The 19,962-nt window shown below is 45.0% G+C and overlaps 1 protein-coding gene across 3 annotated transcripts in view; it reads left to right on the top strand.

Annotated features, from left to right (window-relative positions):
* Positions 1 to 2,745: 2,745 nt before the first annotated feature.
* The window catches only part of ELMO1 (engulfment and cell motility 1), a 521,525-nt gene continuing 504,308 nt past the window's right edge, over positions 2,746 to 19,962 (top strand). The window contains exon 1 of one of the 3 annotated variants that reach the window (XM_014840709.3): positions 2,746 to 3,349. Coding sequence is in view for 1 of the 3 variants with exons in the window: in XM_014840712.3 (XP_014696198.1) it covers positions 3,275 to 3,349 (75 nt within the window). In the remaining 2 variants the exon portion in view is untranslated. The remainder of the gene's footprint in view (positions 3,350 to 19,962) is intronic. The other 2 variants (XM_014840711.3, XM_014840712.3) reach the window with 2 other exon arrangements.

Below are 19,962 nucleotides of genomic sequence, written 5' to 3'. Positions count from 1 at the left end.
CAGTGAGTTTTGTTCTCTAGCCAACTATCCCTACCCTGCTTCCTCTTCTCCTACCTATCCTGAAACAGAGATGGGTGGTCCTGCAGAGAAGACCCTGAGTCCACTTCCCTACCACCTGAGATGCAGATGAGGCTGGCCCATCTGCAGTCTAAGCCCTGCCCAGGTGGACTTGCTGCAAGTGCTAGTGAAGGGCTGCAGTCGGATTCTCGTCCTTACCCTAAAATGGTCCTCCTCTCAACTACAGCGTGACTTAACAATTGAATGGCCCAGGCTCTGACCAGGAGCTGAAATAAAACCAGAGCAGCAATACAAGCTCTCTCCTTCTCCTATAAGTGGGAAAAGGGAGGATTTGTTGCTCTTTTTTGGACGCTGTTAACATGACTTGTTGATTAGAGGACTGTTGTGGATAATAATAGCTAAGCTATTCATTGAGTGCTTCTATGTGCCAGGCGGTATTCTAAGAACTTACATGTATTAACTCATTTAATCCTCACTCAACCCTCCCAGGTAGGTGTAGCTCTAATCCCATGAGTCAAGTCTCTTGCATAGGGTAATGCAGCTAGTAAATGGCAATGCTGGGATTTATACCCAACAACAAAGTTCAGAGATGGAGCCTTTATACATGACAACTCTACTGTGCCCACTGCAGACCATCAGCTGAGCCCAGGGTGGAGGTGGATTTCTCTAAGGCATTTGAGATCTCTAAGATGTCTTTATGAATACAATAGAAAAATAAGGCTTCACAATTGCATAGCTAAGAGGGCTATTAGTAACTGAATGAACCAGTGAACCCAAAGAATGCTGATCCCCACCATGGCAGAGGGAGCCCCTTAGTGGGATGTCATCCAGGACTCTAATGTTCTTACCTCATCTGTGGACATGAGGAGACACTGGATGCCTGGATCAAATCCAAAGAGACTCAGAGAAGGTGGACCCAGGGCTTTGGTCCCAAAGACCAACCCCATAAGCATGGACATGGCCTGCCAGTAACATAACAAAGAGTTTCCAGTCTTCCCCTTGAAATGGGATCAACAGTGAGATGTATTTGAAAAATAACTAAGAGCTCAGCTTGCATTAATTTATGTTAATGGTTAATTAATTAATTTTATGACAACTAATTTTTTTTAAAGAGCAGCGACAGGTGTCCTTCAAGGGGAAAATGGTTAAGATGAGAGAGATTTGAAACCACATCACATGAAGAGGAGTTGGAGTAACTGAGGATGTTTAATCCTCAGAAGAGACTGTTTAAATAGAATGCAATGGCTGTCTTCAACGACCTGAAAGGTTCTCTCTCGGAGGAAGGATGTGACTTACTCCATGTTGACTGCAGAGGGCAGAGCTGGGACCAAGGTTACAGAGAGGTGCATTTGTCTAACTGCTCTGCAAGGAGGGGACTGAGAATTCCCTCTTTACTCTTGGGACAATTATGACAGCTAACATTTATTGAGTGCTCATGATGTCTGCACTAATGTGAAGGTCTTTTAGCTAAAAAGTTGTGGGTCAGATTCATACTTATCACTACAAGCAACTCATAGTGTCATTAGTAAAGGCTCCATTTATGAACTACGTATTAAATGACCTTATTTGATAGTTTCCCTGTTGACTGTTATTATTATATCACTACTGTTTTATAGATGAGGAAATAGGGAAGTTAAATTACATTCCTGGAATCATCCTCCTTTAAGTTATTGACTTATAATGATCTGGACTTAAATATTCCTGCTACTAATACTGCCTCTGGAGGTTATGCATATAATAAGGGGTCAGATCATGGTTGTTCATTAGAAATATAATGTGAGCCACTGATGGGAATCATATGCGTAATCTTACTTTTTCTAGTAGCCACATTGAAAATGTAAAAAGAAACCAGTGAAATCATTTAAAATTGTATATATAAATATTTATATCTTAACCCAATACATTAACCCAATTGACTCATTATATCTAATCTACTATCATTTCTTGAAATGATGTAATCAACGTTAAAATTATTAACAAGCTCTTACATCATTTTCCACACAAAGTCCGGTGTCCATTTTACTTATAGAACATTTCAGGACTAGCCACGTTTCAAGTGTGCAATAGCTGCTTGGAGCTCTTGGCTGCTAATGGACAGCCAGCACAGGGTTAAAATTGAAATCTCCTTTAGTGGGGACTGAAACTTAAAGAGGAGCTTTGCCTGCCATCTTAGGTGCTAAAGCTTCCCTGCCCTCAGCTTACCTCCTTTGCCTGTCTGAGGGAAATGCACAGCAACTGCCTTTGCCTTTTCTGGGAGAGCCAATGTAGATATTTCTGAATTTGGAGAGCACAGGTGTTTCCCCTGCAACCTTCCAATAACTGTCATTTCCCTCTTGGCAGCTACGCTGGGAGGAACGTGTTTGATTTCTGCTTTGAAAATGACTGAAGTAGGTTGCATGAATTAAGTAATGCACCCTAAATACCAAGTTGCCGGTAGAACATCTTGATTTATGCAAAGTTATGCCAAATTAGGGAGTCCTTGGCTTAACTGATTAGAAATAAATCTTGTGGTCGGTAAATGCATAGGTGACTGGGAGGGGGAGCAAACATTCTGTTGTTATTTTTGCCACGCTGTCCAAAGGTAGAGGCACAGTGTCAAAACAAACACATCAGCCTCCTAAAGTAGCCCTGAAACAGCCCACGGAAGTTTCCCCTCAAAATTCCAAACCAGTTGCCAAAAATGAAAGCACAGGAAAAGATGCCTCGCGCTCTCGGCCTCCCGGAGGTGGCGCTGTGAGGGTGACAGAGTTAATTAGTGCCTGTAAAATGCTCATGTGAGCCCATCTGAGAGGTCAAGCTCTGCACACATATTATTTATAGCAGATTTGAGGCGTGCACGGTGTTTGACATTTTCTTCTTTTTACGTAGGGGGACTTCAAAAAGTCGTGGGTATTCCCCCAGGCAAAGTGCAGTGGGCAGGCGCCAGGGCGCGGGCGGGAGGCGAAAGCGCCAACCACGCGTGTCCGGGCGCAGGTGCCGGGGGCGGCGGCGGCCACTCCGCAGCGTCCTCTCGGGAGGAGAGTTCGCGGCTGATCTCGGGATGCCTTGCAGATGCAAAATGTGTCTCTGGCCAGCAGGAGGAAGGAAGAGGAAGTGAGAGCAGCGGCAGCCGGCGGCGCAGCAGCCGGCCGACCCGGAGTGTAAGTGCGTGTGCTCGGGCAAGCGAGAGCGGGCGAGGATGGGCACAGGATAGAGGCAGAGACATCCACACCGCCGCGACCCCGAGGTGGGCGACAGAGCCTCCGGCCCCACTTCAATGGTCTCAGGTCGTCAGAGCTCTGATCGCAGGGAACCCTCGCCGCCGCCGCCGCTGTCCTGCGACCCCGGGCAGGTTCGTAAAGTTTCCTGGGCTGGCGCCGCGCCCCGACTCGCTGACCTCAGCGCGGCCGGGGAGGAAGCTCGGGTTGGGGCAAGGAGGAGGCGTCCTGCTCTGGGGGACGCTGGGCGCCGCGGAGACACTTTTGTTTCCTCCCTGGGGGCGCCGCGACTCGGGCGGGGGTGGCCGCGGCGATCTGCGGGGTGAAGGCTGCGGGCGCGCTGGGGCGCTCCGCAGTTGGGGAAGTCTGGGCAGAGGGGGACGGCTGGAGTGGGAGTGGAAGCTGAGGGAGGGGGCGCCGGGGATGGAGCGCTGGGCCCAGGGCCCGGCCAGTCGCCGAGACGTTTCGGCCAGGGCCGGCTGGAGGGTGCTGCTGAAGGGCTGCGCTGCCAGCGCCGGGGGACTGGAGACAGAGGGAATGTGGGCTTGGGGGCTTGCAGACCCGAGAGGCCGCGCTGGAGAAGGCACTGGCGGCTCAGACTCCCGGCTTTTCTCTGGCACTGGCAGATGGGAGGGAATACCCCGGCGAGCACGCTCTTGGGAGGGGGCGGTGATGGGCTAGAGGGATGGAGGGCCGGGAGGGACGGAAGGGGAAGGTTGGGGCAGCTGGGAGTCCCGGGGGCAACTGTTAGTAACTACCCGCCTCCCGGGGACACTCTAGGGTCCCCGCTGGGACCGCGAAGGACGGAGGGGGGCTTCGATGGGAGATCCTGGCACCGAGGAGGGGGGCGCACTGGGCACGCCTTCAGAGAAGGCAGGCAGCGGAGCTCTGGGGGCCCTGGAATCCGAGCGGAGAGGGGCGGCCGAGATCGATAGAGTTGCTTTGAGGAAGAGGAAATACAGAACTCAGCTGGCCCGGGGGTGCGCGCGTGTGTTTGGGGTTGGGAAGTCCGCGTTGTGTCGCGGGCGCGCGCGAGGGCGGCGAGCGTGTGAGCGTGTGTGTGTGTATGTATGTAGGTATGTATGTGTGATCGCAAGGATCTCCGGAGCTGGGGACTCCCTGCCGAGTGACCCTCTCCTGTCTGGGGCCAGTTTGAAGTTGGCAGCTCAGGGCAGGCAAGGATTGTTGGCAGCCAGACCTGTGTTGACCTGAAGTCGCAGGACTTGGCCCCCCGTAGTGACTCGGCCCTGGGGGGCCTCTGTACAGCTCCTGTGACTCACCAAGCCTATTTTGTGATGCCCTGTGCCCCAGACCATGGGCCTGCTAACACCGCTGGCCATGATTGATGCAGACCTAATTCGTTATATTTAAGATTTCAGAGAACCTTAGACGAGGGTTTCGGCCTCCGGAGGCAGAGGCTGTGAGCTTCTCATTTGGCTCTGCCAGGGACTTGCGGGTGGGGCGGGTGGAGCAGTGGAAGAATTTCTGAGATTTTGTCGGTCTATAAAATAAGAGGAACTGATCACCTGTACCTATATATCAACTCTTTGAGGGTAACTTTGGGAACTAGGTGGATCTAACCCCACTCAGGTTCACTTCTACTTTGAAAACTCTGGCAGCAGCTATTATTATTATTAGTTTTATTATTATTATCCTCTGGTTATGGTCTTTCGTATTGTCTCACCACCATACCTATTTCCCAAGGTCGTTTCCAGGATTGTTGTCCCCCGGTTTACAGAACTGGGGACTATAGATCAGAAGGCCAGATCTCCTGCTGTCACACAGCAAACTATTTTTTTATAGCTGACCTTCTGAACCTCTGCTCTTTACTGTGGTACATTTCCTCTCTCTTGAGAGCTGTGGTTAAATGTGCATGTTGCCTCCTTTTCTTACACTTACTACTCAGTTGTTGTTGTTGTTGTTGTTGTTTTTAATTAGATGGACTGGTTATCTTCCTGGGAAATTGTGAGGGAATGACCTGGAATGTTGGAACTCTGCAGGGGAGATGGTCAGGAGGGAAGGGAGCTGGGGAGGAAGCTTGGTAGGTGTCAGGGAGTGGCAGGCTGGGAGGCAGGCCCAGAGCCGCATCTGGTGGAACTCAGGACCTGGAGCAGTCACTGGAATATAGAACTTGTGGTCCTATTGATGGCCATATCTACGCCTGCCCCTCACCACCCTTCCCTTGTCTCATCTCTCTGCCCTTTTAACAGCAGCTACTCTGACTACCTTACATCTTTTTTTTCACCATATTGTCTCCCCAGGGCCTTTGCACGTGTTGTTCCTTTTGCACAAGGAACTTGACCTCACATGTCCAGGTGGCTTACTCCCTTGCTACCTTTCAGGTCTGCCCAGTTGTCAGCTTATGGGGGCCTTCCTTGACTACCTCATATAAAATAGCAACTGGCCTCTTAAGTTACTCCCTTTCCCACCTTAGCATTAATTACCCCCTGGCATTATATATTCATTTGATTATTCTCTGTCTCCTCCATCAGAATGGAAGTTCGGTGAGGTCAGGGACCTTGTCTTGTTTATAGGTCTAGACCCTAGACTGATTCTCAGTGTTAGCAAGTGTTCAATAAATACTTGTTGACTGACTGAATAAGAGATGTGTGTTATGGGAGAGGCTCACCAGGAAAATATATCAAGAAAATGTTGCAGCGTCAACAGCAGTTAAGAACCCCAGGTAACTGGCTTTTGCTTTTTCTCCTCTGTTTTCTCCCCCAATCCCAGCTGCTCATCTTGCAGACCCCTTTCTTCCTTGAGTAGACTCCTCCCTTAGAATTTCAGCCTGAAGAAAGGAACAGAGGTGATTCCTCTGGAGAGTGTAGAACCAGTACACTTTCTTAATTACTCGTAACTACTCCAGATCTGGTGTTTGCTGCATCATTCTCCTTGGAGAAAGTCTTTTTGAAGCATGTGTTGCTCTAGCCGAAGAAATGTTCCCCTAGGAAGAGGGGCATTGATGTGAGTGGAGTGAAGTCAGAGACATTCACATATCCTACTCCACTCTCCCAGCAGATGGAAGTGAAGGCAGAGGAGGAGAGGAGGTAAGGGAGGCAGGAGAGGGAGGCAGAAAGAAGCTGGCTGGCAGATGCAGGGGAGAAGAGAGATGAGAAATGCCTAGGAGAAGAAAAATGAAAGAGAGAAAACAGTGAGGAGTTCCTACAGTGCTGCTCAACCATAAGCATTTATTAAATTACTGTATTGAGATAGGACAACACTTGAGTGTTTTAAAGTAATTTACACCCTTTGGGTGTTTGGTGGGAATGGGTGGGGAGAGGTGAAGGGAGGCAGCGCTTTGAAGCCCTTGCAAAGAGGATGTGGCTGGGGGTGTGCCATTGGGGCTCCACTGCACACACACTCTGCTGACATTATCATCTTTCTTAACTCTGAGGGTTTGGAGGTAATTATTTCTATGGAGGACATTTCCCATCCGGATCTAAGACAGTGGGTGCCCTTAAGGTTTGTAACTGAAGCCTGCAACCACTTTTTAATGCCTGAAACCATCCAGGTGGATAGTTTGGTTTATAAGACATTCATTCTGTTGAATTTGGAAAAGGTGGGGGATTACTAAACCCTCTCTGTATCACAAAGCCTCGAGTGTTCGCTGCTAATTACGAAACTCCACTTCTGCTTCCTTCTAGTCAACTAGTCTAGTGTTTTTGAAGCTTAGGGTTGCAATCCAGGAGTGGATCATATCAGCTTATTGGGTCCAGACCAGAAGTTTAAAACATGAAATACAAGAGAGTACAATGAAAATGAAGTGTTTTATGAAACAGACACTGAATCTTAATGTCAAATGTCTTGCTTAATGTGGGTCATGATACAAAAAGTCTATTTTGATCATTGTGGAGGCCCTGGGAATCCACATTTTTAATCAGTTTATGAGATTCTGATGAAAGTGGTTCACAGGTACATGCTTTGAGAAATAATTAGCACCCTCTCCCTTACAAAATGCTATTGGTTTAATCTCCTGTAAGAGATGCTATTTCCAAATGTTGAATTGGATGCAGTAAAAGCATCAGCCATTGACTTAACTTTGAAAATGCTACCGTTTGTAGAACTTGGTGGTGTGCTTGGCCCTGGTGCTGCCATCTTGGTGAAACTGGAAATCCAAGTGGCCTGTTTTGCACGTTAGTGATATGAAGAATCAGTAGCTTCGTCTGTAATAACTCTTTAACTGTGCTTAGAATAAAGATGACTGAATATACTCTTTTCTGGCCAAGTCTTAGTTTAGAGCTTTTGAGTTCTTTAAGCTTCCGAGATCTTTGGAACTTTGCTCCATATTTTCATATTTTCCTTTCATATTTTACCGCTAGTATTTTATGGCTAGTATTCCCCATATGCATGATTTTAATTACTTTCAGATGTTTGCAAAGATAGTAGTAATCTCTTCTGGTGGCAGTCGCACTGCTGTGATACATAATTAGATTAAGCATTTTAGCTGACCTGGGCTTGGGACTGGCCAAGCAAAGAAGAGGAGGGTTGACAGCTTCAGCACAGTCCAAACCATAAGGATTGTGAAGGCCAACCATCCAGGGGACAGAGTGTGGCTCCCGTGAAATGAATGTGGCCCATAAAAACCTTTGAGTATGCCTAGCACTGCATTTTTAGGTACAGCAATGCCAGCCTGCATGCACAATGCACACATTAGTTGCAGTTTTCATTTCCCTGGATAATTTAGCTTGTCTGAGTGTCAACCATTGGAACTTATTTACAATAGCCAGAACGGAAGCCTGCAAAACACTGTTATGATCCATGAATAAGTTAATTTGTGACTTAGTATTATGTTTTCTAAACTTTCATAGAATAAGTGCAGGTACGTTTTGAGCAGAGTTTTGTCACTGGCCCAAGGTGGGGTGAATAGCAAAGTATCTGATAGGAATTGTGTGGGAGAAGGAATGCTAGCTCATCAAACAGAATTAACCACAGCGGCAACCTGGCATAGTGCTGAGTAGAGAAATTAGTCACATGTATAAATAGAAGGAGATGATGATTCTCAGTCAATGTGCTAGGCCCCCACAGACACTAATTTCCAGAATCTGAGCAAGATTATTATTGGAACCTCAATTTTGGGAATTGAGGCTACAGTTTTGGCTATTTTAGTTCTAACAGTTAATGCAGGGAAGAAAACTTTCCTCTAGTAGAAAACACTGGAAAATGCACTGCTTGCTGGCCTCCAGGATTGCTATGTATTAGGTAGGTTGTACTTGCTGGATCAAAAGCAGTGGTTTGAAGGCAGCATGATCAGGTAAGCCCCCATTGAGAGTGGCCCCAGTGGCCTTAGAGTTACGGGATCCTTGCAGGAGCAGCTGACGCTTCCTCCTGGAACACTGTTTTGGAAGTGGTGGGGAATAGCCAGTATAGTATTGTTATCACATTTTATTGATGTGTCTTGGAGGAATGAAATGTAACAGGGGTATTTGGAGAGCGGACCTGAGCCTACTCCCAACTTTTCTGACTCCTTTTTCCCCTGCTGTTTCTTTCCCATGCATCACTATGCCTGTGTTAACTTCCCGCTCTTGTTGGTTCTCCTGGGCTAGCCTGGTCTGAAGCCAAGACCCCCACATCGAGCTATGCTGCAGCTTATGCAGGGGGCTCTTCACTCCTGTATGCTGGTAGAAATGCCCTGGGTTCTGATGAATGTGCCCTAGGTTGCCATGGCCCCCAGGGATGTGTCTGCCACCACTGAGACCAAGTCTTTCAGAGTTGGTGCCTCCTTTTGGATATCTCATTCTAAAGCTGACCTTCTTAGCCTTGAGAATCAGTAGATTCTTCTCTGAGGGACAACGTGCCAATCACCCAAGCTCATAATATTGAAGCATATGCAATTCATTAATCAAAAATGAGAATAATGCTTGCCAAGAAGAGTAGACACATATTCTTTAGCCAGCAGCTTTTCTCTGTGGATGCGTCACGATGAAAGCAAAAACATGGGACCACTTGGTGGTGGGGGGGGGTACCATTTGGGGGTAAGGAGTACATTTAACAGAATATTTTTCAGCTAGTCATAACATTTGCTACCTCTTCTGCCCCATAGATTAATACCAACTAAGGGAACCAGAGATTGGAATCTTTAACCAGAATGATTTCTCCCTTGGGTGCTGCTAAGGAGACTGAGTCTGTATTTTTCTACCTAAAGCTATTGCCCATTTTATCTTGATCCTTTATTTCAGGCACTTTTGACCTCAGCACTATTGATATTTGGGGCTTGGTAATTCTTTGTTGTGGGGCCTTCCTGTACATTGTAGGGTGTTGACCAGCTTCTTTGGTCTCTACCCACTAGATGCTAGTGGCGACACCCAGTTGGGATAACCAAAAATGTCTACAGACGTTGCCAATTGTCCCCTTAGGAGCAACCCCTCCTCCCCAGGGGACTCTCTGGCTGGAGAAGTCTGTTTCTGGTGATTTCATGTCTCGGTTTCCTCACAAAGTCTTGCATTCTGGCCACTGGTTACTGCATTAACTATAACCTCTATAGAATGGGAATAAGATAAATGAAATGAGAAAGGAGGGTAACAGAGCTCAGTTCTGTTCATGCGGAGGCCTCCGGCACAAGACTAAGGAAATGTCTGCATAGAAATGAGTTAACAGGATGGAATGCCTCCTCCTTTGCTTGTAAAATGCACCTTGGCTACTTGGATAGTAATAGATATTGACATTCTTTAGTGTGACCAGGACGTTGTAGGCAGGCAGGGGAGAAGCTTTAAGGTCCTGCTACAGGTGAAGTCTTTTCCCGCTCTGTTAGATTTCTGTCCTAATCTTGCCACATTTATTTTCTTATGTAATTCTCTGTCAACTTTTTATTTACCTTTGCTGTTTGGCTGCTGATGCAGCGCCAAGCAGCATCTGGTGGCTTAACCATGTAGAAGGACTGCCGGCTTGTATACTAGCTATGTCTCCCCAAGGCAGCAGCCCTTTTATAAGTCACAGCCCGGCAGCAACCCTCCACCCTTCCTTCCGCCCTTTGTGCCTTTTTATTTAAGTTTGAAATTGCATTGAGAGAGCCAGCGTTTCATGCTGTGGGCTTCTGTGGCTGAACGATACTGGATGAGCTATATTTTCCAGGCTGCTACACACAATTACCCTTAATTTCAAAGTGTAATGCATTTCAAAATAATTTTTTTTCTGTTTTCAGTCTCTTTAACTCAAATGCAGAGCCACAGCTGGCTTTGCCCTTGGCCTTTAGAAGGCATGTGGCTTGGGAGGTAGCGCTAGTGGAGGGGCCTTGGTTAGATTGAGTATTTTTGACTGAGTGGAGAGTGAATTCCAATAACACTCAGTACGGCTGGTTTTACTTGGCTCCTGCCCACCCCTCACCCCTGCTCCGCCCCACCATTTTCATAGCATTTTTATAGTGGACCCCGTGTCCTGGTTTTTCCACTTGTGGGCCACTCTGTGGGAAGTGACTGAGTACTCAAAAATTTAGGTTTGGGGAATGGGACTGATTCTTTCATACACTAAGTAGTACATATGTGTTGTGTATGTATGTGTGTATGAGAGAGAAAGACACACACACACACACACACACACACACCCATGCAGCTCTCCTGATAATGAAGTGCAGAAACTATTATATCTGCTGCTAAATTCTATTTTCCCAGTGCTTGTCACTTTTATAGCAAGTCAGCACGAATCACATTAAATCACATTAAATCACATTAAATCAAAACTTTTTATCAAGGAATGAGTATGTTTCCATCATCTTTAGACTTACTCTACTGCCAGGAAGTGACTTCGACTCATCAGAATTACTGCCCATTCCTCAACTGAGAGTTTTGAGAAAGATTTGCCTGGATTTATATGAAAGAAGCGTAATAAAGCTTTATTTATTAATTGTAGTGTATTTTTAATAAGAAATATGTGGCTTACACTTAAAGTGCAGATAAATATTTTCAAATTGAAATATTGCTGGGGCTTACAGCACCCATCATAATATTTCATTCATTCATTCATTTATTCATTCATTCGACAGCCATTTTGACTGCATTTTGTGTCCCGTAGTCAAAGCACTTGCTGGACGTAATAAGACCCACTACATATGAGTAGTATGAGAAAGGGGGTTGTTTGGGAGATAGACCCATGAATGGATAGTCATAATGGAATGTGATGAATATATGTTTAGACTGTTTGTGGATCACAGAGGAAGGAGTTCACAAATGAAGTGACTTTGGAAAGATCTAGAAAGCTGAGTATTGAAAAAAAGAACATACTGTGCCCAGGGCATACAGCCATCTGGGTAGTGGGGAGAAAGTCTGGAAGAGACCCTGTGTCAACTCTTCGGGAGCAGGGCATTTGAATTGAGCAGAAAGGAAATGCAAAGAATTTTAGGCAAGGAAAAGATGCAATTGGAATTCCATGAGAAATGTAATTCCCAAGGCAACATGGAGGAGGTTAGATGGTACAGCAGGAGGGAAGTGCCAAAGAACGTTGGAAGTTGTCAGCTTCTCAATTCTACACCTGCCCAAAGAAACACACCATCAAAGCAGTGTGCTTGTTATGTAAATGCAGCTTGAAAACAGGTCTCTCTGCCACCACTTTCCAGTCTGAGTAGTTGTCCAATCTTCCTCCTTTATGGAGAGAACTTCTGGAGACTCGCCCCCCTCCCCCAGCCCCGCCACCACCACCACCCCAATTGGATGAAAACCAGAGGAAAAGGCTATTGAGATTGATGAAAAAATTAAAAGATTAGGTGACTGATTGGATTTGGGAAAAGGGACAGAGTAAGAGTTTTTGAGGTTTAAACCTAAATAAATACATACTTGTTGGCTGAGGGTTAAGTATCTTTTTGATTCTATGGGCTGGTTGACTTGGTGTAAGTAAATTATCTTTCTCAGCCTCAGTTGTCACATCTTCAAATGGAGGTAATACAAGTTCCTCCTTCTTGGAGTTGCTGGGGTAATTAAACGTAATAATGATTGTAAATTAGGGTACCCCAAAAGCATTGGGTTGGATTTGTTCTTCTTCTTATTAATTCAGTAGTTCCTATTCAGATTTTTTAATTCAAAAATCCTGCTAAAACATTTAAAGACATACATTTATTATTTCATCTTCTTTAAGTAGCCTAGGGAATTCCTCCTAAAATCTTGACTATGCTGTTAGTTGTGTTTATGTATTTTTTCTTCAAGAATATGAGAGAGGTGAACTGCTGAAATATAGGTCAGGGAAAATTACAATCGATTGTGAATTAAAAGAACTGACATAATGAACCGTGTTAGCAACTTGGCGTCCTCGAATAAAAGCATGTGCAAATAGATCTCTATCCTTCATTTGTTTAGAACTGACCTGGGATTTTGCTCTTTAATTTTATGATTATTTTACTTTGGGTAGAGAGAATGGAGGTTGCTAACTGGGGCTCTGTCCCTTTCCTTTACTCCAGCTTTCTGAGGGCTCTTTGACTTGTCCAGAGTGGACAGGATCCCAGTGAGAAAACCCCCAGTTAGTGGAGTCCTAGTGGAGGAGTAATTGGTAGGAATTTAATTCAGTTGAACTGAGTTTCCTATGCTTTATGTGGCCTGTTAAGGGAGCTCAATGGTTCCAATAACTCTTTGTAAACATCCCTTTTTGAATCATTTGGAACCTTCCAGTAAGTAGGGGACTACTGAAATGTCCTTTGGCAGGTGGGTGGTAGTAAGTGTTAAGTTTTCTTCTTTCATCTGAGCCTATAAAACAGATTAGAAAATACTCTGGAGATAAAAATAGAAAAATAAAAGTAGATGACTATAGTCCTGACGGTGGTATAGCTCTGTTGTGCCAGCATAATTAATTGTACCAACTCTCACTTTCAGAAGTGTCTCAGGTTGGACAATTCACTTAATGGTCACTTAAGTAGATGCCACCTGTTTCCATTTTTACTCATTCTCTCTGGCTATTGCCATTTGCTTGGGTGCCTTTTCTACTTTATGTTCCTTCAGGAAGGCAGCAAATAGCAGACAGGCTCACCAGCTCATTAAGCAGTAGCTCATGCACCTGTCACTTGGTAATGGCTTTCATGAAGTGGGTTGAAAAAGAATAAACCTCAATATAGACACTAGACTGCCGTGGAGTATGGGGATGCGAGAGAAATGTGACAAATGCAAGCTACTTCTCCAAACTTGTGCTTTGAAAGCAGTATAGTGTCCCCGCCCCACATTACTACAGTCGTGAAAGTCACTTATTGAATCATTCTATTCAAATCTTGTTTGATACCTGGCAAATTACACACGACCTTCAGTGTAAACTGAAATTTCCAGTCACTTTCTCTTCTCCCAAGTAGGGTGATAAGTATGGACCATTCAGCTGCTAGATTGTCAGTTGCGTAGCAATGCCTCTTTACTATATATCAAGATTGGTGCGTAACTTTAAATAGGAACCAATGTTAAACAAATGTTTAAAGACCCATAAAAAGATTTATATAGTGAAATACAGATTTACATTAAATCACTAGAGGATTATATCCGTACCGAAATATATACCAGTTTAACAATGAGTCAAACATATTGATTTATCTTGTACCCATTTTACAGATGAGGAAATTTATGTGTCAGAGAGGCTGGCTGTCCAACATCACATAGATCTAAACTGAATGCTCATTTCTGCAGCACACCAAATGCCACACCTTTCTGCTGCCAAGTCTCCATCGATTTGTCAAATACAATTTTGCCTCAGTTGAACCCGTTACCTTGGAATGTTGTGTTGAGCGGTCATGCTACTTGGTGAAGGACGGGGAACAATTTGCTGTGAGAGCCTTGCTTCAGGAGCATGTACGAGAGCACAGTCAGGGCAGCAAACCATTCATTACCTGAGCCAGGGCTGGCTGCCAGCAAGATGGCAGAGAGAAGAGGGCAATAATGGTGGATTCATTTATATCCCGGGAGACATCATTCCACTCTAGTAGATGTTGTGTTGTAATTATTGCTGACTTGTTTAGGGCCATTTTCAAGTATGCTACTAAGAATTCTAGCATATGAAAGTGCCATGAAACAGTCTGAGAATCAGCGCCTGGAGCTGAGAATGATAAGACACATGAGGGTGTACAAAAATATAAGAAATCACCATGAAAAGTCCCGGGTCCGTTTTTACTTCAGCATATATCTTTCAGACAATGAACAGGCTTTAGGGTAATTTTTCATAACCAGATCAATGCAAGGCCCAGAGAAATGGCATAATAGCAGTTTTAATGTGGAATTTCACTCTTCTTTCAAAATCCAGGCATTGCATTATAAAAAGTTGGGCTCATCTGTTTGAAATGATAGGTGCGAAAGAAGGGGTCTCGTATCATCTGCAGGGGAGGAGACAATACATAGGACTTTAGTCTTCAGGGTGCTGGAGAGACATCGAAGCCTTTAACTTTTAGGAGAAGGATCAGAGTGTATTTTAAATTCTTTCTTTTTTTTTTTTTTTGAGGAAGGTTAGCCCTGAGCTATCTGCTGCCAATCCTCCTCTTTTCACTGAGGAAGACTGGTCCTGAGCTAACATCTGTGCTCATCTTCCTTTACTTTATACATGTGAGACGCCTGCCACAGCATGGCGTGCCAAGCAGTGCCATGTCCACACCTGGGATCTGAACCCGCAAACTCCGGGCCACTGAAGCAGAACGTGTGCACTTAACTGCTGCACCACTGGGCCGGCCCCTGTATTTTAAATTCTTGATGGCTACTGTGGGCCTAAATTTTCCTCCAGTGTTTGCTTTGAAATACTCTTTAATTCATTTGTTCATCCAAAAATATTTATTAAGCACCTGCTGTGTGCCATGGGTGTGCTGGGTGATACATAAACAAAGGTGAGTCTCTTTCCTAGAGTTTCATGGGCTGCTTAGACTCTAGTGAAGGAAATGTACATTGATCAAAGGATCACACAAATAAATGTGACATTTATACTGTGCCAAGGGATGTAGGGGAGGGTACTGATGCTGAGAGGGCCTACCGCAGGGATTAATGTAGACCAGGAGGTCTGGGAAGAGGGAGGATGGATTTTACTGGGGAAAGAGGAGTCCTTCCAGATGAGTAGCATGTGTGAAGGTCGTGTGAAGGGTGGACCTGGATGCTGAAGGAACTGAAGAGGAGAGTGTCGTGGGCAGGGAGCACTCCATGCCTGGATTAGCCTTGGGAGGAGGGCTCATGGGATCACAGATCTAGGTCTTTATCAAAAAAGCAGTGGGAAGTCCCTGAGGTGTCTCACCCAAGGGAGGGATGTGATCAGCTTTATGCTTTGCAAAGGTCTTCCTGGCTTCATTGTGTAAATTTTACATCATTTAAAATTGGTCACAATGTGACCGCACTATTACTACTTTTAGAATCTAACAATTTCTAAAAGAATCAATTTAGCCACTAGTGTCTCCTTCAAATTTTAAACAGCAATTTAACTGAGTGATTTAGCATGGATATTACAACCACTTAAGAATGATAAAGTACCGAGTTCTGCGGTTCTCAGACTTCAAAATGCCTAAGAATCGCTGGGGACCCAGAAACTGCATTTTAAGAAGTCCCTCAGGTGATGCTGATGCAAGTGGTCCTGACTCCGCTTTGAGAAGCATCGTCCTAGAGAGTGCTCAGGAGTGAAAAAAGAATTATAAACCTCCAGGTAAAACGTTATCAGGCAGCCAATAGAGGATGGAAGCTCTTTATTGCCTGGCTATCTCGATACTGGAGGGATTTTTCTTCTAGTGCACCTGAAATGGATTCTAAATCCTTTGAGTTTCCTCTAATTTATTTTCTAAACCTTTCACATGCAGCTCTTTTCTCCGATCTGTGGCTTACTCCCTCTGTCTCTGATATTTTACTCTTCATTTTGTCTCCATTTAATAAGAATCTTTTTATATAAGCCCAGAATGAGGTGGTGAGTCAGGGAGGGGGTGGGGAAGCTGCTCAGTGGATTCTGCTTACTTTGCCTCTGGAGCAGGAGACTGAGCCGCTGTCCAGGGGAGAGACGAGTCCATAGTGACCACAATAGGGAATTGTTTTCAGAGTCCTAAACGGCTAGCCATTCCAGGAGGATTAGTTTGGGTGTCATCTCCTTTAGCTCTCCCATTCTCTGATGCCCTCTTATAGTTCTGCTCAGAAACTGACTGTGAAGGAGAGGGTGGGCTCATGACTGTTCCCCAGTGGGTATATAGCCCAGAATTCCTGCTCAGGTGAAATCAGGTTGAAATCAACATTCAGGGCAAACAGAAAGCAGAAAAAAAGTCACAGAAAAGGCATCAGGCAATTTGGTGGGTGGAGAGAAGAGAGAGTGAAGTGCCCTGGAGCCATGTCTCCCTCTGGTCAACATGACACAACTCAGTGGTCGCCTCCTCTGGGAACCTTCTTTCATTTCCTGGTGTTCCCTTCCTGGACACATCTGTGTCCTCTATGCTGGCATTTATCGTGCTGATGTACGCTCTGTTTCATGACATTTTTCCCTGAGTAGACGGGAGGTCCCGAAGGCACATGTTCCCAGTGCTGAGCCCATAATAGATACTCAGCAAATATTTGCAGAAAGAAGCACTATTGTTCATGTACATGAGCATTGCATCCTTCCACAGTCCTTTTGGAAGAGCCTGTTAAAGTGGCTTCTTCATCCCTGAGTAAGGGCTCCAGTGACGCGCGTTTCAGAGATGCCTGGCATGTAACTCTCACTGTACTCAGTTTTGCTGAAGACCAGTCCTGTGTGGGGCCACTGTGATTGAGTTGCGGACCAAAACGGTTGTCAGATTTGGGGAGGCAAATGGCCACTGGCTTTGTGATGCCCTAATCCTGTAGTGGCAATGATTACTGCTTTACTGTCATTCCACAGTACCCAATCTACCATGGATGTAATGAACGTTCCAGAGGAGGAAACCAACATTTTGTCATTGTATTACTGTCTGCAGAATTATTTATTCCTTGTGTGTCTACTTATAATTCTCTTCTAGTCACCAAAAAGTCTATAGGGCATAGATCTTAGAAGACCGTAACTTGGAAGAATGTAGAAAACATTTCTTGACTTAAACCTTGAAATTTCTATCCCCTTTCTGCCTTCATCCACAGTTCAGCCAGCATTGAATCTGGAGAATATGTTTCTCTCTTCCTTCCTCCTCAGTGCCTGTGGCCAACCCGGCATTTGTGACACACACTGGGGGTTGGGATCCTTACCACATATGTGGTTACCTGCATTTCATTTATTACATTCTGAGAGTACCATGGCCTTGATAATTTATGTTTCTAGGCTGTAATTGCACATTATTTTTCTAGCAGCTATCAAGGGTTTGAGCTAGCAATTGAAACTTGATAGATGTCATGTCTCTTCCTTGCTGGAGTGATTTATCCTGATGTTCAAGTGCTGAACTAAGCTCCTTATTTTTTAAGACAAACAGCGCACACACAGTAAACCCTAAACTGAGGTGTTCTGAGTTCAATCTGGAAGTGGAGCATATTTGGGCCTTTGGAATCCTATTCTCAGACCTTCCACAGCCCCTTTCTCAATCAATAAAATAACTGAACAAGTCCTTGCCTCCCCAGTGTGCAGATTCTGCCAGTTGTTGAGTATGTCTATTCCAATTATGCATTCTGGAGCTGGGGAAATAACCACAGGACAGGTTGGGAGACCCACTGAACCTACCAAGAGATGGATCCGAGCTAAAGCTCCATTGATCACCAGAATTCCATAAGCAGCTACTCTGACTGGTGGGACACCAGTGATGTTTGGGTCTCCTGGAATTAGTGTCAGTTCAGAGCCAGTGTCCAGTAATCCCCCAAAGGTCTGATTCTTTTCTTTTCCCCAATGCACAGCCCCCCTAGGAAAAGGCTTTAGGTCCCCTTGAGGAAAGGTTGGGAGAAAGATTAACAGTATAAATTTTTGACAATATACCAGTCCTTCCTCAAGGAGACTCAGCCTCCCTTTCATTTAAGGAATTCTGGCTTTATAAACTGGTTCAAGTCTGGGAAATGATGGAGGTGCCATGACTCTGTTTTTATGATTCAGGTTAGACTTTGGGTTACTTGGCCTAGAACTTTTCTGCTTCTACAGCTCGAGTAAGAATTTAGTAAGCTTCCTGTCAATTTCACTTCTAGAAACACCATGATTAACTAGCCAACACCATAGGTCTGTGTGAATCTGACTATTCTGATTTGTGCTTTGAATCTGCTCTCTAGATGGTAACCATACCACACTAGAAAGTGATCAAACGGAGCCCTTGACTGGCTGGAGGCCTGGCCCCGCTTGCTCCCTTAGATGCCACTTCCCTGAGCTGCCTTGGGTGAGCTACAGAGGCAGGATCTCCACAGCTGCCCAGATAGAGGTTGAAATTACTCATCACCTGCTTGCTATGGGCAAATTTATTAGCTCCCATACCTTCCATTTCCTCTTGTATAGATGGAAATGATGCCCACGTGTTGTCATAATAAAATGAAAAATGTTGTTAAGGAACAGAGTTCTTGAGCCCCAGCAGATGTGCAATAGATGTGAAAGATGTATACTTTTTGAACCTCTCCTCCAAAATTGTGTGTTCAAGGCCATCGGTTGGTTGAAGGAATGGAATTAGGAGTCACAAATGGACTCACAGGGCTCAATGTTCCTGACTAGTTTCCTGCACCCTTCAGGTTTGCTAATGACTCTGAAACATCTGCTCAGTTTTAACTTTTGTAGAAAAAAAAATGTCATTTCATTAGAATAGGTTATGTCTACAAAAAATTTCATGGCAATTTCTGTACTTTGCGTTATGACTTAAATTTCAAGTTCACTGTGTTTTCTAGTACCAGAGTTTGATTCCTGGCTTTTATTTTTCTCTCTTTAGAGAAAATAAGGTCTCTGGGACAGATGACCTTCTTAATACTTCTCTGATCCTTTGGGGTGTCCTGATTGTGAGCCCCATTTGTGGACTTGACTCGTTAACTCATTCTTCAAACACACAATGTCAGGGAAATGGTGATCCATGGGGAGTGACTGTTCTCTCCAGGAGAGGAGGAGGCAGCGCTGGGCACACTCGTAATACAGTGTGGCTAATGCTCCCCCACTGTGCAGGTAATACAGTGCAGGCACCAATCAGTGTTGCTATTGGCCAAAGGAAAGATGGTTATAGCTGGCCAGCTCTGCAGGCTCTGGTGGCCCAGGCATGGAATTCGGGATCAAGAGGGCAGGGTCTTAGTCCTGGGGCCGGCACTGACTGTAATCTGTGCCCCTGTCAATGACCTCTGTTTTCTTAGCTATATAATATGGACAGAGGTGGGGCTAGACATGATGGATGGATCCCAAGTGAAAATCCATGGATCACTCAGTTGTTTCAGAATCATCTCGGCAGTTAAAAAAACTTAGAATCTGAGTCTTCAACACCAGTAATTGTGATTCTAGGTAGGTTCTGGAATCTGTATTTATACAAAGACTTCCTCCTCTAGCTAACTGTGATTTGAAGCCCCTTTTGGGAGGCCCTGGATGACATCTAGTTTCCTCTTCTTCCCTATATCTCAGCTCCTCGTCCTTTACAAACTGATGCCCTCTTAAATGTCTGCTTCAGAAAGCCTTCTTCACCTGTGACTGATTGGCCCTCCACAGAGAATTAGTTCATGCCTCTGTGCAAAAAAACAGAAACAAAACTCATCAATTTGTACTTTGTTTACTTTTTGTTTGTTTTTTCTGTCTTTTCTTTTGTTTTACTGTTTACGTTGCTATCGCCCCTGCTGGCTTGGGAGCTCCTGGATGTAATGATGATACCACATTCATCTTTGCATCTTCTGTGCCCTGCCCGCTGCCTGGAGTGTAGAATATGCCAAATGGGATTTTCAAAGATGGCAAGATGGGAGACGGGTGAAACGGA

Source organism: Equus asinus, chromosome 1 (genome assembly GCF_041296235.1).
Source record: "Equus asinus isolate D_3611 breed Donkey chromosome 1, EquAss-T2T_v2, whole genome shotgun sequence".
NCBI classification, from domain to species: domain Eukaryota; kingdom Metazoa; phylum Chordata; class Mammalia; order Perissodactyla; family Equidae; genus Equus; species Equus asinus.
Note: the sequence above shows the minus strand (reverse complement) of the source record. Positions and strands in the feature narration are given on the sequence as shown.